This window comes from Drosophila yakuba, chromosome 3L, assembly GCF_016746365.2.
Source record: "Drosophila yakuba strain Tai18E2 chromosome 3L, Prin_Dyak_Tai18E2_2.1, whole genome shotgun sequence".
Classification (NCBI taxonomy): Eukaryota; Metazoa; Arthropoda; class Insecta; order Diptera; family Drosophilidae; genus Drosophila; species Drosophila yakuba.
This window is the reverse complement of record NC_052529.2, coordinates 19,527,929-19,551,207: the sequence shown is the minus strand read 5'-3', so window position 1 is coordinate 19,551,207 and position 23,279 is coordinate 19,527,929. Positions and strand designations below refer to the sequence as shown.

At 43.9% G+C, this 23,279-nt stretch overlaps 3 protein-coding genes across 7 annotated transcripts in view; 2 read left to right on the top strand and 1 right to left on the bottom strand.

Annotated features, from left to right (window-relative positions):
- LOC26535012 (IQ motif and SEC7 domain-containing protein 1) overlaps positions 1 to 14,185 on the top strand; it is a 41,051-nt gene extending 26,866 nt beyond the window's left edge. For 2 of the 5 annotated variants that reach the window (XM_039373750.1, XM_039373754.2), the window contains exons 2-6: positions 7,877 to 8,428; positions 9,825 to 10,285; positions 11,067 to 12,367; positions 12,430 to 13,267; positions 13,423 to 14,185. In XM_039373750.1, coding sequence (XP_039229684.1) covers positions 7,877 to 8,428; positions 9,825 to 10,285; positions 11,067 to 12,367; positions 12,430 to 13,267; positions 13,423 to 13,871 — 3,601 coding nt within the window. In that variant the 3' untranslated portion in view covers positions 13,872 to 14,185. Of the gene's footprint in view, positions 1 to 2,362; positions 3,833 to 7,118; positions 7,365 to 7,876; positions 8,429 to 9,824; positions 10,286 to 11,066; positions 12,368 to 12,429; positions 13,268 to 13,422 lie in introns of those variants that run through there. The other 3 variants (XM_039373752.2, XM_039373751.2, XM_039373755.1) reach the window with 3 other exon arrangements.
- On the top strand, positions 4,938 to 5,325 carry LOC26534722. Its single transcript, XM_015189496.3, has one exon. It carries the CDS (start codon positions 5,021 to 5,023, stop codon positions 5,267 to 5,269), a length of 249 nt encoding a protein of 82 aa, XP_015044982.1. The 5' UTR covers positions 4,938 to 5,020; the 3' UTR covers positions 5,270 to 5,325.
- A 585-nt stretch (positions 14,186 to 14,770) lies between the features above and the next one.
- Positions 14,771 to 23,279, bottom strand: part of LOC6534701 — a 56,873-nt gene continuing 48,364 nt past the window's right edge. Inside the window, exons 5-9 of the mRNA XM_039373756.1 lie at positions 18,223 to 18,481; positions 17,915 to 18,159; positions 17,615 to 17,842; positions 17,404 to 17,555; positions 14,771 to 17,325 (exon numbers count right to left, since the gene is read on the bottom strand). Coding sequence (XP_039229690.1) covers positions 15,391 to 17,325; positions 17,404 to 17,555; positions 17,615 to 17,842; positions 17,915 to 18,159; positions 18,223 to 18,481 — 2,819 coding nt within the window. The 3' untranslated portion in view covers positions 14,771 to 15,390. The remainder of the gene's footprint in view (positions 17,326 to 17,403; positions 17,556 to 17,614; positions 17,843 to 17,914; positions 18,160 to 18,222; positions 18,482 to 23,279) is intronic.

Here is a 23,279-nt window from a genome sequence, read left to right as displayed (position 1 = left end):
TTGTTTCCCAGTATTTGGTTTAGAGCGAGAGCGTAGCGCAATGCGAGTAATTATAAATTAAATAATTATACAACACAAGCAAGAAAACAGCTTTGCAACTGATTGTGGCTGCCGACGCTGTTGTTTTTTCCCCCACCTGTAATCGCCGCTGCTTTTGCTGCTCGTGCAGTGGAACACCTGTAAAACAAAGGCAGCTCTATCTGCCACAATAGATGCAACTCTAGCAACCTAAAGCAATCTAAGCCAATGTCGATGTCGTGCTCCAGAGCGGATGCAGCTTTAGATGTAGTCAGCAGAGCCCCAAAGCTCTGTACACATGGCATATACTACACAGTGAATGCTCTCAAAAGTCCACTTTCGGAATACAATTAAAATTTATAGCGACAGTAAACCAAAAAAGAGAGAACTATATTGTCGATTCCCTCAACTACTACATACCCATTTCTCTCAGCTAGATGGAGCATGGGAAAATTAGTTGTATCTTTTTAGCCAGATCGACTCGGATAGTAGTCCTGCTTAAAAATATATATACTTTAGAGCGTTGTTCTATATGCTGCATACTTTTCATCGAATTAAGTATACTCTCGGCGAGTAGTGGGTATGCAAATTCGGCAGGAAACGTTTGAAATGGAACCTGTACAATCTATTAAAAGGAAACAATAATAGAACAATTACACTTGAGTAAAAAATAATATTAATAAAAGAATATTCAAGATTGCCATTAAATTTGATATGTTCTTATGGAAAATTCAATTGCAATGGCTTAAGCCATGGCTAATTTAATTATAATTGTGATTAGTTTTTTTCCTTTAAAATAGTTCATTCAGAATACAGAAACCCAAGCCTTTACTACCACGTTCTATGAATATAAATTACCCCCTATCTGCCAATTAAACAAAAACCACTGCAATTTAAAGTGAACCAGAAAGCCAACACAATTTTTGTAAAAACTTTAAAACAGCGAAAAACTTGTTCAACAAAATTGCAATTACAAACAAAAGTTTCTAAGAAACGAACGAAGCACACAAAAAAAGAAAAACAAAAGGGAAAACAAGTTGGGACTGTTCTAGTCACAGCAAAACACATCAGCAGAAACAACTAGAAAAGCCACAACCACTAATAGTTGCTAAATAACACAAATATTCAGCTTTTAGCATTAGGTTGTTCTTTTTGTGAGCTTGGGATTTGTATTTTCTTGTTGTTGTTTTATTTTCTGTACTTTGTGAGTGGGCCCCGGCAGCAGCAGCATTCTAAGCGATTGTGATTGAGAACTCCCCTGAAGCGTTTGCACCCGTACACATATTGGCAGTAGGCGACTTGTTTTGGCCAATAATTCCATGACTTGTTCCAAGGCTGGGCCGGAGTCGTGAGATTAAGCGAAATTCGTTTGTTTGAACAGCTTTTTACTCGATTCATTCGGTTCGTTCGGTTCTTATGGATGGTATATGGTGCGAATGTATATGTACATATATTCCATATGACGAAACACAAAAACCAGAGACAGTGGCAAGTGTTGTCACAATTGTAACAGAGATGTCTCGCGATCGTTTTCAAGCTCTTGAGACTCTCGAAAAAGGTTCTTGAACTTTACGACGAAATATATTTAAAAAAACAAAAATCCACTCTTAAGAAAGTGTGGGGTTTACAGCCCGAGATTTCCATACATACATATTTATAACCATATAGAGATCTTGATCTTGGGACAACAACGCTCTCATACGTATGCCTGTGCGGGGTGTTTTTCCCTTTCTATTCATTGTTTTCATTGCGAATTCTCACGCACTTCGCACATAAACCTCATATGATTTATGATCACGCGGCCTTTGCCTTTGTGTGCAAAGTGGATCAGGTCAGTAGATTGCTAATCAGCTAATCCGATCGTGGGTGATCTGAAATAGTAAAACTAAACTTGGGCCCACTGCCAGGTGCACTTTCCCAAGGCACGTTTTTGGGGCCTTCAATGTGTCTGGATCAATGTGGAATATGTTGGAATATGGCGGAATATATCGGAATATATCGTAGTGTGTGCAACTGTCTGCGCTTGGTGCCAAATCGATGTTGTTATGCCCGATGTCTGCGTGTCTGACATATTCAATTTGAATATTGTTTATTCACCAGTCCCGCTTCCACATCCACTTCCACTCTCTCTGGCCTGCTGTTTCGCTTTTTTCCTCATTTTTTCAGCCTGCTTCTAGTCTGCAGTTGACAACTGGCGACTTTTACTTGCGATCGCCGATCAACGATCAGCAATCGACGTTGACCCACAAAGCAGAACAGCCGCAAAGTTGATTGAATGCGATTGCAGACTGTAAACTGCGACTCTCTCATTGGGGCTTTAATAAACAAATGCAGAGCAGTATTTGCTCTTAGTATCATTCACCACCCTTTGGGTTCCTCTCAAAAAGTGCGGTGTGATGGTTCGATATGTCCAGTATGATCAAGGTGTTTGGTTCCAAAAATTACTTCTTAAAGTGGTGCATACAAGTACGTTCAAGAAACAATACATGGTTTTCTGTCAGTAAATTTCAGAGATTGATGCATCTAACATCTGCATCTAGCGTGGTTATTTAATGATTGAGTTAAACGAAATGCTCAAATTAAGTAACTGCTGACTCAGTTGGAATTTAAAATTGCTTCCAATTAAAATGTTTTGACATCTAACTGAAATCCACGACAGTCCATATATGTCAACTTAATTAATTCCATAACTATCCGTATTTGACGTGTGATTCATGTCCAAAAGGTGAATCAATGCAGTTGAATGAAGCTTAATGCAAAGACACGAAATTCGAAAATGGTATAGAGTGTGTACAACGATTCTTAGGTAACTTTTGGCTATCTGGGGTATACAACAGTCTGTAAGTTTCCCGAGAAACTTATTGTTCTAAGTGATCTGGCGCTCTCTCTCTTTCTCATAGTTTCATATATTGTCAAACTGGCTTTCTAACCCCGACAATTGCCAGTCATAAAGCGTGTTCTATGAATTGTTTTTATGACAAGCGCGCTTTTTGAAGGGCACTCTCAATCGTTGACGTTTCGAAACGCTCGCTCTTTACGGGGCGTATACGCAATACGTGAACAACAAATGTGGTTTTGACTAACGGAAGTGTCACGGTGAACAAATTGCAATTATTATCAAACAAAATGCTTTATCTTAGGCTAAAACGCTGACTTTGAATTGTGACCGAAATAGAAGTAATAAACAAAAAGAATGTAGCCGCGCGACGCGACTCTTGGAATTCCAAAACTAAACCAAAGATAAAATGGCAAAGAATGATGCGCAGCCGCTCGTAAATAAATTAATACACCCAATCAACAAAGCAACGAAACGACAAGAAAACAAATCAATTTGCAAATGAATAACCGAAAGTAACCAGCCAAAAAGCGAACACAAAGGGGAAATTCCAATAATAATAATAAAAAACACAATTGCATGTCGACGGTGAAGGCGAAAGTAAGAGCCGTTGCCCCCTTTCACCCTCCGAATCGCATGAAGAATTCTACAAACCACAATGTCCAGGTGTGACAACCACAAATCCCGCCGCCAACAGCTGCCCGTTCCGGCGCCCCTGTCGTCCTCCTCGTCCCGCTCGCAAGGACACCACCACCACATCCATTCGAGCAACTCGGATCTGGGCGGCAGTGAGTCCTTCCTGCAATATTGCAGCGACAGCGAAAAGAGGCCACCGCCTATTGTGGTGGTTGTGGGCGATGGCAGGAGCCGGGTGCGTCGCGTGGTGCGCACCGCAACGCGGCACGTCACCGTGGTCAGTCTGTCCACCCGCCACAAGGAGACCCAGACGCACACCTCGCACCATGTGACGGCTGTCAGGTAAGCTTGGGGCGATCCCAATCCAGCTGTGCAGACACTTAAAAAAGAGTCTACGAAAACTACGTTCGATTTCTGGGATAATAAATAAGAGTTAAATTTTGTTTGCAACCTTGATGCATTCATTAAAAATGTGTAAAGCAAATTAAACATGTTAATCCCACCATGCACGACCAAAGATATGTAAAAAGGTTTATTGCTATCACCATTTGAATATTTTAATGTGATGAAGTGGGATTTGCAAAAATATAATATGTATTTCGTTTGTCTTTCACTTGTTTTTCAACGTTTATGGGTTTTTATAAAAAATTTATGTGAAATAAATATATTATATTATATTTTGTTAACCCAGTGTTAAAAATCAGTTCAAAAAATTTAGTTGACAAATTTCAAATATTGACAGACGAAAGTGCATATAATGCAATATAAATTAGCTTACGATAAATCTGCACATTTTTGTTTTAGGGTTTTGAAAAACGTTCAACGAATTACTGCCAAACACATTTTTTTTCGAGATCAAATATTTGTTCCAAGTGGTTGGCTTATCGCGTCCATTTGCTATTATCCGTTATCTTTATAGGACCTCCACATTGTTCTTGGGTCTGCTGCTGTTTTATGGGCTGACTATTCTTGGCCCAGTCAGCGAGTATCGGTGGAGATAAACCCGCTCAATTATTTATTAATACGCGCGGTATCGGAGTGTACTGTAAATATTTATTACTGGACGTTCAAGTCTTTGATTTTATAGAATTCCTTGAAGGAAATGTAATTCGATTTAATTATGTGACGGAGCTACTGGTACCAGTAGAGTATAATTAAGCAAACAAAAATGTTCTGAGAACTTAGGGTTTTTTAAAAACCTTAAATAATAAACATCTTGGGTTTGAAACTTGTCTAATATGGGCTGTGAATTCATGTGGAAGCTAAGATAGGCTACCTACAAGTCAGCAAACACAAAATGTTGCATACATATAGGCTTAACATTAAGTACATGCGATCCACATGTAAAATTGCTGAGAATTACAGTAACAGTAACAGATATATAAATATAATATATAAAATGTAGTATACAAAAACTTAATTATTTTATCCGTGATTTTCCAGTCAAGTTTTATTTATTTTTGTCTAAATTTTGTACAAGTTTTTGGCTGTCACCTGGCTCTCATAGACTGAAAAACTAAAAAAAAAGGAATGGCAATGGAACTATTTGTTCTGCACAACCTTCAAAAGGTTGAACAGTTTACGACCTTCGAACTGAAATATTTCCTTATTATCTACGCCATCGTCGTCCTGATGATCCTGGGTGTTCCACTGGCTTTCTTACTTCAAAGCAAGGGCTCGGCAAGCGAGAGGGATCGTTTTCAATTGGAAGCCAATCGATCGCGCGACAATCCACTGAGGGGACAAGCCCGGCGACGAATCCGGGATTCGAGTGCCTAATAAGCTTTTAATATTGATGTTGATATTCATGGAAATACATTGAATGCGGCGCAGCAGCGGTGTGTTTGTAGTTTTTCTAGTCTCAAACCCCCCAACCCCAAAGTGTCTGGCCCGCTTGTGGCACACTCCATAAACGTAAAGCCCCCTTTCAAAATGCACATAAACCCGAGAACCCGAGAAATCTAATGTAAAATCAATAATAATTACGCCGAGTAGGCCATCGGCGGTTGGGTCACGTCAACCGATTTGGACACTTGTTGCATACGAAAACAGGAGGAAGTCCGGTGCAGTTTTGGCTCGCGAGTGCCAGCTGAGATACAAGATACGAGCTAAGATACACGAGATACTCAGATATTCAGATACGCAGACAGATACACAGATACTTGTTGGGATGGTCAAACAGACGGGCAGTCTTGAAAATTTTGCTCCACCATGTGCAACGTGCAACGGCAAACAATTAGGGCGACGTGTGGCAGATGTTTTTCCTTCTCGAAAGCAGGACTTAAAAAATCAGAGGGTTGCGGGGAGGGGGAAGTGGCTACAATAACAAGCCAGTTCGGCAGGCAAAACTACCTGCCGTTGTTGTCCTTTCAGGAATTGAAAAAATGTATACGTACATCCCAAAGAAACCCATGCAAAGCCACGCCAGGTGCAGCTGGAAAACTGGCGAAAAGAGTGTAGAAGAGATAGGCAGCAACAAGGATGCCCCTTTCAATTTTTTGTTTTCGTTATCCTTCGGCTTTCCTGCTGATCCTGTTTTTGTCCAACTCTCGACTATAGGTGCAAATATGCAGCTGCCCTCGAATTTTTCAATCGATCTTCTTCTGGGATGGTCCCGCTGCGTGAAGATTTCTGGTAGTCATTCGTATTGCATAGGTAGATAATGAATTAGCTGGGATTTTCTGGCAAATCGAATTACGATTTCCAAGCTAAGGGAAAATCAATATAATGTTGAGGTGAATAGATTAAAGGAAAATAATGTTCTGTGGCCTCATGTTGTGGAAATAAATTATTTAATGGCATAACGAATCTGTTTCAATCTCTGAAACAAAATTCAAATGTATACATACGTTACTGATATTCGCAAAACAATATATTCTGGAAAAAAAAAACCTTCATAAATCAGGAGACTAGCACAAGTTCAAATGTTCTTGTACCTCTGGTTAACCATTACTTCACTTAAGTAATTTGGAGTTTTCTTCAATTCATCCCACACAATTTCTACATCCTTCAGATATCACTGCCAAACGTCTCCTATGCTATTTCCCCAATTGTTGCTTCAATCCAATAGCTTGAAGGATCCCTGTGCCGATCAATATGTTTGTCATCGTGGGCTAATCACTTCCCTCACTTTCCTTCCAACATATGGCGGGACTTCTCTCTCTTTCTACTCTACCTGTCTCGCTGTCTCGTTTCAATAATGGATCCTTTTACGCTTAGGATTTCTATTCTTTGAGTTAGGGGTAGTACAATTGTTCTTTTTGGGTAACCCGACGAGGGCAACACAAAACAGATGCATTTTGTGTGGGATTCGGCGTATACGTATGTGTAGGATGATCACCCACACGCACACACACACGCACACTAATTTAATGAGCCATGCGAAACACGTTTTTGGAGGGAGCGAGATGGGTAGAGAAAGAGATGGGTAGACAAATATACAAGAAGTATCGCTGCCGACGCGCTTGCGCAGTTAACTTCTTCCTCTACTTTGGTGGATCGTCGATCACCTTGTCGAGCGGTCGTCGAATGCTCGGTTTAGTTCAAACGCGAGCATCGCCGGGATCGGACGTTACCCTGGCCCATTATATTCAACCTATATAGAGCTCCCTTCCGCCGGGATTTGGTTTTTTTAGTGCTTCCCCTGTCGTCCGAGCAAACGACCGAAATTCAATTTGAATATCATTGTAAAGCGATCGCGGGACGCGTATTAATTAACGATATAGCGGCGATATTGAGATTCTCTCAGTCCATAACTGTGTCACAATGTGTCTGTAGGAAGACCACACCACCGCCTAGTGCATAAATCTTGAACGTTTTGTGATATTTTCCTCATCATGATCATTTGCATATCGGGTTTTATAATTGGCGAAAGGTAGGAACCCATTGCCTGACCCAGAAAACGAAAGTTCTCCAATCGTCTACTTAGATAAGCAAAAACTAAGGCTTGGTTTATTTATAAAAACTGGAAATTCCTGAGATGCCATGTTGATATGAAATTGAAGTACCTACTTTAGGTTACCCTTGATTTGTAAACTCTTTGGATGTGAAAAGTTTGGTGTAGATCTCAAGAATAATTTAATTTATATTGAAAGAACTGTTTTATTCGGTATATTCATCGATTTCTTCTTGTACACATGTGTATACCTCAATAAAATTATAGCGTAATGTCTAAATTAAACACCGATTACTCTTGACTCGAAAGCCACACTTGTGCTTTGAATGTTTGCTTATCAATTTCGATAGCGAAGCTTGATAAAGCGATTATTTATATATAATGCCTTAGTTTTGTCGGTAGAAACGGACTGTTTAAAACGTAAATTAGTTTCCTTCGAAACTCCAATGCAAGTTGTGTTCTAATCAGAGTCCTCGTCTTTCCACTTGCAGCTTTCCCCAGAAGAGCCTGGAGCGAAGTGGTTCCACCCAGTATGAGCTGGCTGGAGCGCAACAGCCGGGATCAGCCAACGCCTCCACCTGCACAGATAGCGGCAGTGTTGGTGGCTATGTTTACCTGCAGAATCACTACGCCCCCGGCGCCCACAGCTCCTCAGCAGCCATCAACTATCCTGCGCAACAGCATCCCCAGATGGTCTACCAAATCCAGCAGTATCCCACGTGCCATCAGCAGCAGCAACAGCAGCACCTCCACCAACAGCAGCACTTGCATCAGACCGGCGCAGGTCACTACATGCAGGTCTCGGCGACGGGTGGTGGCCAGTATCATCATCACCACATGCTCCACGGCCACGGGCATCATGCCCACCATCACGGCGGGGCGGTGGTCATCGCCGGCAGTGGTGTGGGCACTGGCCTGGGATCAGGAGCCACCAGCGTGATCATGCAGCACCAGCAACAGCAGCAGCAGCAACAGAATATGCACAAGAAGAACTCCATCCGGAACGGCGGAGATGTCCTCAAGCGAACGCGAGCTCAGTCGGCGTAAGTATTTTCTTCGGGGATGTTGACATTTTGGGGTGCATTCAGCTGGCAATTATGTGCAGTCGGAAAGTAAATATTTGGAGGGCCAAGGGAAGATTTCCGGGAACCGTTCTTATCAAAATGTATAATTTGGGCGGATAATTCAGAAGGTTTTTAAAATACTATTTTATCGAAATGTGTACTTTATAAGTAGAAAAAGCATGACCACCACAAAATAATGATAAACAGATGGTTCTATTTTTAATACGGTAACCAAATATTATAGCATGACTTCAGAATTATCATTGAATAGATAAGTCAAATCTATGACTTTATTTATAGACCCGGAATTTTTGTTCTAGAAAAAGTGACTAAGCTAAATCAATTAAATTAAATTTATTAAATCGGAGACGTACACCTTCAGTTTTCAGAGATATGAACAGAAAATCAGCAATAAACTATTCATGGCCTGAGCTTATTCACAGTTTTGTTGTTATCAGTTATAAAATATTTGCCATGATTAAAAATTCATTATCTTGAGAATGTCTACTGTATACAAACAAAAAACGAACGGCAATGCTTAAATTTGATTTCAGTGCTTAAATTTTCTTTATTTGAATTTGGAAATGAATGTACTCCCTCTTAAAGAGACAGTTTTTATTTTGGCATTAATTGCATGATTAAACCATTTCACCATTTTTGTTTAAACAATCCATCAAGCTGAGGGTTAGCAACAGAAGCTCGTCTGCTTATCTAATTAGTTATCTGTAAAAAAGTAAAAGTGTGCCTCCGGGGGATTGTCCATTCGTCAGCTGAATGAGTTTGAACTTTGCCCGCTCGTTGAGGACTTGAAAAGTCATCATTGGATATACAGGTGGTATCTTAGATTAGGAGCCGTCACAAGATAGCGACGTCCATGCAAATATTTGTGCTACTGCAGTGCATCTTCTCATGTGGGTCGAGGCAGCTGCATAATGGCTAATTCGGAAAGTTCTTGTTGCTCGATAGTTTGCCATTGGGGGAATGTCCCAGAATATGTTTTCAAAACAATCTTTATAGCGCCGTGATGAGTAATTTCGACTGTCTGCAGATGGAGTGGAGTATCGATCGAAAGTAACGATTGCTTGTGGCGCGAGGCATACAGCAATAAGCAATATTATTGCCTCTCGAGAGGCGAATGTTAATCAGGTCGATAGCCCAGAGGGGCGACAGTGACGACGCCAGAGAGAATTGTATTTCAAAGATACTCGTGCGCTATCTTATCGGGCGGGGCAACAAAACATTCGGTCTCCGGCGTAGACTTTTGTCAGTTATTTGCAAATTTCCAGCCAAGCAAGCACACATCGCACCATCCATTCCAACACACCGGATGCCTCCAAATACTTATCGGACATATCTTTTTGATCTCCCCCAACAGCTACGAACTCTCACAAGATCTGCTCGAGAAACAGATCGAGCTGCTGGAGCGCAAGTACGGCGGAGTGCGAGCCCGTAACGCAGCGGTCACTATTCAGCGCGCCTTCCGTCACTACATGATGGTCAAGAAATTCGCCTCGATCACGGCGATGGCCAAGGCCGAGAAGCGTCTAAGCCGACGGATGGTGGTCACAGCCAGTAGTCTTGGCTTGGCGGAGGAGGGTGCCTCCTCCTCGTCTGCCTACGGAAGTGCCACGGAATCTCAGCTCACCGAGCAGCAACAGCAACAACAAGCGCAGCAGCAGCAGCAGCAGCAGCAACAGCAGCAGCCACGTGTCACAATCATGGCGGGTCCGGCGGGAGCAGCTTCTCCGGGTTTATCCCGGACGCCACCAACGCGCTCGCTTTCCATGCGGGAGCGACGTCAGCTGGACTGCAGTCCCATACCGCGTAGTCAGTCAGGTGAGTAAAGATAAGGGACGTCTGCCACCTGGATAGCAAATAGTGTGACGAAACTTGCATCAGCTAGGTCATTTATTTTCTTTGCAAGTTATAGACTAAATAAAGGTATTAAGACCTAAGTTTTCGTATAAAGATTTTCATTTTAATCCTTAAGATTTCAAAAGGTTATATTACTTAAATGCAAAGGCAATCGTTTCGCATGAAATCTTAAATGCAGTCCTCATCGCTGTTCATTTTGTCTTGAAGTGTTTTAAATACTTAACAATTCGCCGAATTTACTTTGAGTTCTTGGTTTACTTTATCTGTTTTGGCTGACCCTTGAGGTGACTTCAAAATAAATATAAGTTTAACGATCTCAATGAATCTTACAACGTTGACTTGAAGTGTGCATATACAATTAACTGTACAAAAAATGTGCAATTTAAAATGTTATATTTTCAATATTCAGAAAAAACATTATCTTAATGGTCAAATACGCCATGAATAAACAATAATTGCGTCTTAACCTTGTTTTATCAAACACAAATAGATATGTTAAGCTTATAAGAGAGGTCTTTGGTCTATAGTCACAAGAATGTTTTTTGATCTTATCAAAGCAATCATGATTAACTTCTTTTAGAAATGAGATTACCAATAATATATATTCAAACTACACGTAAAGTGTAAACAAACCGTTCAAAAGTGCTATCTTGGAAGTTACTGGTTTCAAAACACTATTATCCATAGGGCATAAAATCGTAATACTTTTATAAGCATTTGACTAACATTTTCCTATTTGCAGGAGCGTCTCCCGCCTCCATATCGAGCTCGACAGTCAGCACATCGGCTCTAGCCTCACATCCACATGTTAATCTGCTGCACGCGGCAGAGCCACATTATTATAATGCCCAGGCACTGCCTCAGGGGGCTGCTTACTACACTAGTTACCATGGATCACCGCACGACATAAGCTATGCCAGTTCGGCGGACACCTCGCTAAATGCCTCGTGGGTAAACACGAGCGGCCACTCCCCGCACACGCCCTACTATTCGGCGGCCCAGATTTATATGCGACCCAAGGGCGGCAGCACCACGCCCACGCCCAGCTGCAGTGGCAGCACAGGGAGCGGCAGTGGAGGCAGCGGGAGTGGCAGCAGCAAGAAGGTGCCTCCGGAGGTGCCCAAACGCACTAGCTCCATTACGGCACAACAGCAGACACAGCTTCTTTTGCTGCAGCGCCAGACACCGCCACCTCCTTCGCTGCTGAGGACGAATGGCCTGTGCAAAACCGCCGAGAACGGCAGTCTGACCTCCGTGCAGAGTTCCGGATCGGATTCGAGTGTTACCTCAGCGGAACGCAACCTAAACAGCGATTTGGGCTCGGATCGCAGTAACTCACCGCATACATGGAAACGAGGAACAGCCCTAAATAGTTCCCAGCAGTTCTCCACCCACTCGGCAGATTCAGCGGGAGCGGTGTCTGGTGGAGGAGTTGGAGTTACTGGAGGGGCCGGTGTTTATGCCGCTCAAATGCAGGCCGCCGTTGCAGCAGCTACAGCGGCAGGAGGAATACCACCAGCTGATGACCATGCCATCTCCTCGCACACGAGTGCCGCTCAGTATGAGCAGCATGAGCAGCAGCAACACGAGCAGCAGCAATTGCAGGCGGCAGCTGCAGCTGCAGGAGTGGCACAAAACTACAAGATGTCGGAGACGATACGCAAGCGACAGTATCGCGTTGGACTCAATCTGTTCAACAAGAAGCCGGAGAAGGGCATCACCTATCTGATCAGGCGAGGATTCCTTGAGAATACTCCACAGGGCGTCGCTCGTTTCCTTATCACCCGTAAGGGTTTGTCCCGGCAAATGATCGGCGAGTATTTGGGGAACTTGCAGAACCAGTTTAACATGGCCGTGCTCAGTTGCTTTGCCATGGAATTGGACCTCTCCGGCCGGCAAGTGGATGTGGCTTTGCGAAAGTTCCAGGCTTATTTCCGCATGCCTGGAGAGGCTCAAAAGATTGAGCGGCTCATGGAGATCTTCTCACAGCGCTACTGTGAATGCAATGCAGATATAGTAGGACGACTGAGATCATCAGATACGGTGAGTCTAAGAGCTAATCTTAATTTGGTACGATCTCTAATTTATGTTTTCTTATTTTAAAGATCTTTGTCCTGGCTTTTGCCATCATCATGCTGAACACGGATCTCCACACACCCAATCTAAAGCCGGAACGTCGCATGCGCGTCGAGGACTTTATCAAAAATCTGCGCGGCATCGACGACTGTCACGACATCGACAAGGACATGCTAATGGGCATTTATGACCGTGTCAAGTCCGACGAATTTAAACCCGGCAGCGACCATGTTACTCAAGTGATGAAGGTCCAGGCCACTATTGTGGGCAAGAAACCAAATCTAGCGCTGCCCCATCGTCGTCTTGTCTGCTATTGCCGACTCTACGAGATTCCTGACGTGAACAAGAAGGAGCGACCTGGTGTGCATCAGCGAGAGGTGTTCCTGTTTAACGATCTGCTGGTCATTACCAAAATATTTAGCAAAAAGAAGACCTCTGTGACGTACACATTCCGCAACAGTTTCCCGCTATGCGGCACCGTTGTCACCCTTCTGGACATGCCCAACTATCCGTTTTGCATTCAGCTCTCCCAGAAAGTGGATGGAAAGATCTTGATCACCTTTAACGCCCGCAACGAACACGATCGATGCAAGTTTGCCGAGGATCTTAAAGAGTCCATTAGCGAGATGGACGAAATGGAGTCGCTGCGCATTGAGGCCGAACTGGAGCGCCAGAAGTCGGCGCGCAATCGAGCACCTGGCAATGCGGAGAATCGTGACAGTGGCGTGGCCGATGTGGAGGTCTGCCCATGTCCGTATCAGCCAGGATCCCAAGCAGCTGGTGAACAGGCTCCAAACTCCGCTGATAACTCGCAACAGCTGAAGCGCAGTGCGCTGAGCAACAGCCTTCTCGACATGCACGAACAATGTGAGTTTACCTCATTATACCTAGCAAAAACGCTTAGAGCTTGAGCTTAAGTTCAAATGTGATTTTTAATTTGTTAGAAAGCATGTATTGTTTAGTAGTTGCTTAGATTAAAGAATCTGTAGGCTTTACTGACTGGTTTTTGTATCACCTTCCAGTTGGCAATGAGAAACCTCAGCGTCGTGGCAGCGTTGGCTCCTTGGACAGCGGCATGAGCATCTCTTTCCAGTCCACTACAACCTCCAGCGCTTCGAGGGAAAATGCCGCTGCCATTGCGGCGGCAGCAAATGCAGCTGCAGCAGCCAAGATGCGATTTAACATGCCGCCAACGGCAGCGATTGCCGCGCCCAGCAATGTATATGCAGCGCCGGGAATGCAGGCGTATACCCACGCCAACTTTGTGCAGCAGTCACAGGCCGCTTACATGTTGCAGCAGCAGCAAATGCTCCAGCAGCAGGCACAAATGCAAGCTCAGGCACAGGCCCAAGCACAGGCCCAAGCTCAAGCTCAAGCTCAGGCGCAGGCGCAGCCCCTTACAGGCCGAATACCGGGTCGCGAGCGAAAGGCATCGCGGACGGATGAGAACGGACGGTCGACGGAGGTCTAAGTCATCTAATGTACATTTTAGTTATTGAGCAAAGCGATAATTATTAGATATATATAGCATATTGAATGAAATATCTGTATAATCCGAATCGAAACGACCCGAACGCCATTTTCTTCAACACCTAACCCACACACAGCGTACGAGTATATAGTGAATTCTTAATGTTCCTTCGTTCTCTGCTAATATTAGTGTAAATAAATTAAACATTTGTCAGTTTTACACTATCTACACACTAAAAATAAGTTTCTAAAACTACTTGTATATACATCAACATACTATAATACACCCACAATCTATGAAAATTATTCTCTAAATATGCATATGTATTATTGTATAACTCTAATCTTCTCCAGACACTGTAACACCAATTTACGCATGGGCAACTTTTATGCCCATACCCGTTTTGCTCTATCCCTTTACGAATTACAAAAAGCGATTGGCGAATGTAGTTTGATTAGCATATACTAACAACTCTACCCAGATAAGTGCGCGCTATGTATATTATATATTTTGTTTATCCTACATTTTCTCTGTGTAACTAAAAAATGAAGTTCGTGTATACCGCGTGTGTGTGTATATACCCTGAATATTAATTTTAAAGCAATTAGCTATAATTATTCATATTTATAGAGCCAAAACTACCCAAAACCCAAAACCTAAAATATTAAATACGAATATAACAAACACGAAGTATATGAAAACAAAACAATATGTATATGAAAAAGCAAAAGACTTAAAAATTTCAATAAATGAAAAGAAATAATACCAATGATCAGTTGATCGTTTTTATTTATCTGCTGGGTGTTTAAATAAATGGAAACGATATATTTTCAGAATTCTCGAATTTCTGGAACCCATGAAACCCATGAAACCCATGAAATGCAGAAAGAAATTATAGATTTACTTTAATATCGTTTTTATTAGTGATTCAACTTATTTTGTATTATTGCTGACTTTACTAATTAAGGCCTTGTACAAAAGTATTGTATTTCTGTTTTAGTGCTAAATTCTAGGTTCGTAGTACATCTCTGTTCTCTTGCGGTTCGCGTCAGTATAGATAGGATTGCATTTTGGGCGTTGTTAGTATAAACAATTATTTTGAATAATGTACACAAAAGTAAGGATGATAACATAGTGATTTTGTGGATTTTTACATAAATCGGATTGCTTAAACAGAAGCCGCTTGGCGGTGTCTCTCTGGTTGAAAGCGAAATACGAACTGGCATATGAAATAATAAGCATTAAAATTAATCTAAACGTATTTTGGCACTGTAAATTAAAGTTTGCTTCCGATAAAACCCTAAAAAAAGATACATACAAATTGCTGCTATCGTCGAATGGGGAAATCAAATTGTAATAAATTACACAAGATTCTTGCCAAATGCGGACAGTAGATAACTCCTATCTAGACCCTAAGATCTTGTCGTTTGATTAAACTAAGAAGCTAAGAGGCTAAGATGCTCCGAAAAACCCACAGCGATGATCTCTGTTGGGGAGGAGGAGATGCCTTTTCTCTGGCCTAGACCATTCCGAAGTCGGTGCAAACGGATGCAGTTGGTCCTGCAGTCGCTGGCTGGTTGTTCTGCTGCTTCTCCTGCGAATTATTTGCCACCGCTGCCGCCGCCGCCGCTGCTGCCATGTTGAGTTCCACCAGGGTGTCGATGCTGTTGAGGCTCACACCCTGAAGGATCTTTCTCGCTGCCAAGGAGGTGAAGTTGAAGGACAAGTCGGTCAGACTGGGAAAGTTATAAAGCTCTTCGCCGCCGTTGGCCAGTACGCTGCCCATTCCTTGCTCCAAAGATTCCTTGGTCAGGCTGAGTCGTCTATCGATGGCCTCCTTATCAATGGACTTATCATTCGCCAGATCTTTTAGAGCCAAGTTGGGCTCACTACCCAGTGGATTGCTTGATTTGTGTAGCAAATGAGCCAGCGCCAGTTCATCGCCATTCATAGAGCACTTTTGCAGCTGACATACAGACTCGTAGCACAGATTCTTGAGGTCGGTACTACTGTTCATCATCATGTTGTTGCTCTGTGAGGCACCCACATCCTTGGAACTCTTCTCGTAAAAATGCAGGTTGCCCACCGAGCCGGCAATCTCAAAATCCTGCTTGGCCAGTGCTGCCAGTTTATGAGGAGCATCCGCACTAGGCGAATTCGGTTGGGATTCATTCTTCAGCACGTTGTTCTTGTACGCAATGCCATTGGTCAGCTGGAGGCACAGTTTTCGACTGTTGTTCATTGTGGCATCGTTATTGGTGTTCTTGGCGTACTTTCCTCCGTCATAAACAGGGGTCTCCGGTTCAGCAGGACACGTGCTCTCCGGGGAACACTCACTGATGAAGGATATGGAGTCGCAGGTTTCCGAATTGGCCTCCGTTTCACTAAGTGGCTGCTCGGAAACAGTTTCCGGCTTAACAGGCGTGGATGTGGCCACTGGAGCAGCGGAAGTCTGCTTGGACAGGGTTTTCTTGATGATCTCTCCCTTTTCGTTCGTCATCGTCTCATTGTTGATGATAAACACATTGGAGTTCTCCAGCATCTTGCCGTTCTCCAGGGTAATGACACTCCTTACCGGTGAGTTTTGGACAAAGATCTTGGTGCTGGGTATGCTTTGATTGCCATTCGAGGTGGTAACCTGTAGTGTGATGGAGTTGTTGCTGTTGGAGGTGGTAACACCATTGCTTCCACTCGCCGGATAAATTTCCTCCATGATGCGACTAGGCGTACTGGCTCTTTGTCTCTGCGCCTGTGCTTCGGCCACTCGTGCCCGCATGACCTGATGACGTGGTGTCCCCCGTGGAGAACCGTTTAGCAGAAGAATCGAACGAGAACTCCCATTGTTACTGCCCGATGGTGGTGCTATCACCGCCGTGTTGGTGGAGCATTGCGAGTCCAGACTAGAGTGGCCGCTGGTCTTTTGGCTAAAGGACACCTTGCCGCTGTCAATACTCGATGGACCGCTGGCGAGCATCGAGGTCGTCTTGCAAGACTCGAGGCTCGAGGGACCACTGCTTTGCAGGCTCCGGTATGTGGCCTTGTTGTCCAGGCAACTGTTAATGATCAGTCCGTCCGTGTGGCGCTTGGCCGCCGTCGCCTTCAGCGTGGCGGATCGTGATGGCGAGCTTTCGAAAATGTGTTTCCCAATCACCGACTTCTGTGCCGTCTTCGGCGGCGTTGGTGTCACAGATCCTCCGTGACCATGACTCAAGCGCGACGAATGATTGGTCTTGGCCGTGGTGGCCGGAATCGACTGCGTGGAACGAGGTAGCGAACTGCTGCAGTACACCGGCGATCGGCGGCGGATGGGCGAGCAATCCCTGGAGGAAATCAGAAACGTCGACTCGCTGGACATGTGGCGTCGATGGCGACGGGGCAACGTCGAGGAGCGCTGGCTCAGCTCTGAGCCGTCGTAGAACGTCGAGTTGGATAGCGTGTGAGCGACGGGCATGTCCTGTGGATGGAACGTAGGAAAGGCGTTAGTACTTTGGAAATGTGTAGGAGTAGGCCTCCTAAGTCACTAAGGTCTTACGTGCTCGGCCGTTTGGGTGCCGACGCTGTGGAGGTGAACGGCTCTGGTGTTGAACCACTCGGCTGGAGGGAACTGGGCCGAATAGGTCTCTATCTGCCGCTGTTTGGCTCGACCGCTGCGTCGGAAAAGTCGTGAGAGCAAAGATCCTTTTTCTTAAAAGGGGAAAAAGCCGTTGAGATAGGTTCTTCATTTTTAAGATTCCTCAACTCACTGGGTGATGACGAATCTGTGCTTTGGTATTCCGAGCTGCTGCTGTCCGTAGTGTTGAGCGTTTGGGCGTAGGTCTTGGACAGACTTCGCGTGGAGGCGCAGCGTTGCAGGCGCTTCGAAGAGCCAAAGAGCCGCAAACTGTGCCGGCGTTCCAAGCTGCGCGGGGTCGGAAACGATGCACTGCGTCGCTTCGCCGCCCTTGGATAGATGATCTTGTCATTGGGATTGCCTGTAAGTAATTTATTGATCGATTGCAGATTGCACTGACTGATTTAATTGACGTGGATATGTGTGTAGTTACCGCCACAGATCACATCCGCCAGATTCGTTTGGATGCACTGGTGGGTGAGGTCGCCGTCCCGCTCCGTTGAGATTTCTCCGTAGAGAGAGTGCAAGGCCTCGGAATTGGACATCAGCATTGTGCGTGCCTCCTGGGGAGCCACATCATCACCGTGCTGCTGCTCCTCCTCCGCCAGGTGACCATAGGCTAGGCTGCCATTCAACTGGTGGTGATTGCTGCGCGGCCTTGATCGACTTCGTCGGCGTCTGGAGGGGATTGGGATTTGGTCAATGTATTTGTATTACTATAAAGTATTACTATAAACTAACTCTGGTGTGAAGATGAAGTATCCCTTGGAGGTCTGATAGATCTTCTGCTCCTGCATCAGCTGGGCGAGGGAGTCGTATATGACCTCGGTGGCCGGCGTGGTCATGTGCGGGAATCGGGCGCCCAGTTTGCCGCGCACATGCTCAATGGTCGCCGACTGGCCCTCGGCGGTGAGGTCCATGATCACATCGCAGAGTGCCTCTGGAAGCGGCGTGAACTGTCCCTGAACTGTTGGCGTCACAATGCAATCGTCAATGTCACCTGGAAAATGTCAAGGAGACAGGTGGTATGGTCAGAGAAAAACCAAAAACATGTGCACTTGGCCTGCTAATATGGCTAATCACCGGACGAACGACTGCCCCATTTGGTCACCTAAACTGCTCGCATTTTTTCCAACGAAATCGGCTTTTCATTCGCTGGCATTTTGGGTGGCCACCTGGGAGAGTTGCCTTGACTCGCTTGGCATTTGGCCACGTTCGATTGACGGGGTAATTAAACCGCCTGAATTGAGTTTTACTTTTTAGTTATGACCTCTCGGCTGCCAGGAGGTCATGCGAGGTCTGCTGCGCTATGCATGAGACGACATGAGAGACACAACGGCACTTACAAGGCTTGCAGAGTACACAGGTCTTATAAAATTGTAAATACAAATTCAATTTTAATTTTTTTAATTTTTAAGGTACAAATAGGTATGAAGAAAATTCTAATTCTGGTACAAAAAGGTACAAATTGTATTGATCTTCATAGCATATGTGTATATTCCTTACATAAAAACTAATCATTAAGGACTATACAACAACCTGCACATATTACTAAAGCGAAAAACATTTTTCCGCCTGTAGTTGCAGCATCAGCTGCTGGCGTCGCCTTATATGGTCGGCGCATCGTTCACGCGGCGTATACTTAATTAAAACGCTGTAGCATCAGCCAGAGAAATCAAAACAAAGAAAAGAGCTCTGCACACCTTGCTGTCGTTTCATTATTATTTTTACCTGCGGGTGCCGCATCGTGCCCGTAAATAAAATGCGCCTCCACAAACGCTTCCTACTTGCAACTTAACCTCTAAAAAAGTGGCAAAAAACCAACGACAAGCTACGCCCCCGAGGCAAGTGTATAGTGGCATGCCTCAAAATTGCAAATAATAAAGAGGGAGAGGATCGACGGAAACAGAGACAATGACATAAGACCAAGACGGCTTGATGGCGGGAGGTGTGATGACTGCAAAATCAGACCAAGTGTGCGACGACCTCCGTTTTGGCCAGGCCAAGAGAGGCAGGCACGGCACAGGCACTGACTCAGGCAAGCCTCTTGGCCACAAACGTCCTTGCGGCAGTTGCATAATCAATTTTTCAAGTTTTCACTTTCCGCTGCAGCCTGCAGCTGTAAAATTACACAGTGAATAATGTCACCAAAATAGGTAAAAAAATATATTCTTGATAAAAGGTTTCTAAGTAGAAATGACTTATTTATTTATCAGCCCAAATATTTTATACCCATAACTAGAATCTTGTTTCTGCTTTGCCTACCATCCTTTAGCTTTATGTAGTATATCCCTCTGAGGCCATAACCTTGATGACTCCTTTGGATTCGCCTTTTAACGTATTTCTCTCGGTGCACCAATACCCGGCAGCAATTTGCGCCAGCAGCCAGAGACAAAATAAAATGCCATGTGGGATGCACCGTCGTCAAGGACAATTAGCCGCCATATTCAACGCAGTTTGCAGTTGGTTGCTTTGCGCTAGCAGCTTGGAAGTTGGCAGTTGCAAGTTGTTAGTTGTGAGTTGTGAGCCTTGCAGAAAAACAGAAAAACAGAGAAACAGTCGCCTGAAATCCGCCTTTCCCTCTCACTCGCACTTTCACAATTTGCAAATTTGCTAAGCGATTAATCTTTGGGCCGCATTTGCGGCATCTGTGTGTGGCGTCACTTGGAGCTGCACTCAATCTCCATCTCGCCAGGCCCCAAAAGCATTTGTTGTTTACCACTTACACGGATGCACTCCCTTTTTCGCCAGCCGAACAACCCACCAGCTTGGCCTCCAGTTAAACTCGACTTGGGGATTTATTTGAACTGGCTTATCATCTGGCACACTCGCCTCTTTATAATACATTTCCCATTTGATTTCGCCACTCCGCAATTTGCCATTCGGCGCTGTTTGGCAGCAACGCCCTGATCATAAATTTGCCAGTAGTGCAGTAGCCAAATTGGGGCTAGATAAACAAATATGAGAGATGGCTGGGCAAACACGAGTAATATATGGATATGGATGGAAACTCTTGCGGCTTCCAGATGCCGCCAGTCATCCAAACGTTTGGCTTTCTGGCCAGAGGGGCGGACTTTGAAATGCTATTTGGCACAAGGCGCAGTTTCATATTCGAAGGCTACACTTATTGGGAAGGTCACGGTTTTAAACTTAAATTTAATATCGGCTAAAGTCCATAAATGAGAAAGTCAAGCCCATAATAATGCGGTTAGAGACATTTGAATGTTTGTTGAAGCTTTTGCGAATGAAGTGTTTGACGTGGTACCTTTAATAAATACCATTTTTATGGGAACATTTAAGGTCTAAATTTTAATTTATTTAAGGCGTCCGTGACTAATTGGGCACATTTATTTCTCCTGTTATTTTAATTAGCTGTTCATTGCACAAGCATATAGCATCAATTTACTTGACTTAAAAGCTTTTTTATCTCATGCGTGTCCTATTTGAGTGTGGCTATCAATTTTACTTATAAGGAATATAAATGCCAAAAACATGCTTGTAAATCAAATAAAACATTTAAGTGGGGTTTTTGCTTGTTCTTACTTTTTATATAATATAAGATGCTTAAAAATACAACGCGTCGTGATCTGAAATATAATACCATAGATATACCATTTACCATTTATATATCTATTACTGCTTTGGCTGCCGTATGTATGATATATATGTACAGCTGCATTAGAAAGAAGGCTTTTGAAGATGCAAATAGCTTAAGAACTGAGGTACTAGTACGAAGATACGGACGATCATGGCTATATAAACTTGGCTGTTAAGCATTATGTATTAGACCTGATTTCAAGCCTTTTTGTGGTCTTTTCTGTTTATCCAAAAATTTACTTACGGATCCAATCTTCTCTCTGCGCTTAATATAATTTATTTAATTAAGTCTATTAACTTATCTTCATTATTAAGTACATCGTGGACATACATTTCCCGACGTTTCTACGGTTTACCCCTCAGCAATTGCAGCATACAAGATGTGGTATTTGAATAACTTGCACCACACTCTTCCCACGTCGAGTATCTGGCCAAGATCAAGGCCTCTGCTGTAATCTTGGGTTCCCTGAAAATCCGACTGCCCCTCGAGCACGCGCAACCCACTTTCGATGGATTCGCTCTGTGGTTGGTTCGATATTCGTACCAGTATATATATTCTCCGATGGGGGAGTGTTATATGCAATTTGTTCGGCTTATCCGTGGGCTGGATATTAGCCGGCGGTTGTTGCCACCCCGTTGCAATTAAAATTAATAAACGAATCGAAAGGCAGCTCGTGACGCCCCCGCTTTAAAACATAAGGCCAGCGACACTGGCATTATCAATTGGCATTTCATTTTGATTTCGAAGTGCATTTCTCCAAAGCCGAATGCAGTTTCTATCGCCGGGGACTTCGGCGTTTATCGATTAAGGAAGTGTTAATTTATTTGCTCCTCTCTTTCAGTTTGCTGCCCGACGGGCAGAAACAAACTGAAAACAAAGCTGGTTGAAGGGGGAAAATAGTAATAAATTGCCATCGATAGCCAAAAATTATTGATTATTTCGAAATGGACAGCGTTATAAGTTTATGATGCTGCCGTGGCATCGCTGGCGGTTATGAGATCAAACAGAAAATCCCCCACTGCCATTCCACTGGAAAAAGCTAAGCGAAAATGTGCCAACAACACGATAGGCGCACAAGATTTCCTCTTTATTTTTTAACGTTTTTTCTTTTTCTAATAATAAGAGACAGCCGCGAAGGAAAAAAAATCATACATCAAGATTATTGTTACTCGCGGCAATTGCATCACAGTAATGGCCAACAAAGCAGCTGAAGACAACAAAAAAACAGCAACAACAACAAAAAACAGAAACAAAAAATGGAAATCGCAAGAAACATTTTTCATTTGCATAAAAATTCATTGCAACTACGAGTACAAGCGCTAAAAATGTTTGCTGCATGTTTGAGCCCCATGGGGCTTCGGGGGTGATGGGGGGTGATTGGGGGTGGATGCCAAGGAGGGGGTGGGCCTGCCTTTAGTGGGAGGCTGTGTGGAAAACAACCTTCAAGCTACAAAACACTTGACTCCGAAAAGCCAAAGCGAACAATCCGGGATCCGAGGCAACCAAGACTACGCCGCGTTGACGGCGCTTTGGTTTGATTGAACACAAGGATATGTGTCCGCCGGCTAAAATAGCGGCGAAAAATCGCAAAAGACTTGGGTAAAAAGCAAAGAAAAACTTAAAAACTAAAGCAACAATAACTTAAGCCTGGGCAGCAACAAATGCAACTGTGGCCACAATTTGAAACCAAAACGCAACACTTTCACTCTACTTAAGACGGATGAAACTGCGGCAAAAAGGAGGCGGCTCCAGGAGGTCGAAAAGTTGTGGAAAATTGGCGGGGAAAAGGAGTTGAAAAACCAGGGGAAGTGGAGTGGGGGAAGGGGGAGGGGCTGCGGCGTGGGGCAGGGACGGCAGGTTGCCTTTCAGACACCATCTATAAAGCGTTGGTGGGAAAATCGCGGCAATCGTTTTCACGTCTTTTTCATATTTATTATCATTTGCAAGTCTCGTTTGGCTTTGCTTCGGTTTTTGGTTTTCAGTTTTTTCGATCCAAGCTGAAAAATGCAGATGAAGCTTAAGAGAAAAAGATTTTCCAGCTGCAGGCAGGAGTTTGTCATCTGGGACAAAGACAGTGTCTTTCGTTTTCACTTGGCAATTAATCAATCAGTCTAGCTAGTCAGAGTTTTTGCACCAAGTTAAAAATCAGTTAGTCAGTGAGAGTATTTTATTGGGATTTACAATTAGGAAAGTCGTAGGC

Bases quoted from the DNA above. Each gene is read 5' to 3' on its own strand.
- LOC26534722 (XM_015189496.3), top strand. From the start codon at position 5,021: ATGGCAATGGAACTATTTGTTCTGCACAACCTTCAAAAGGTTGAACAG.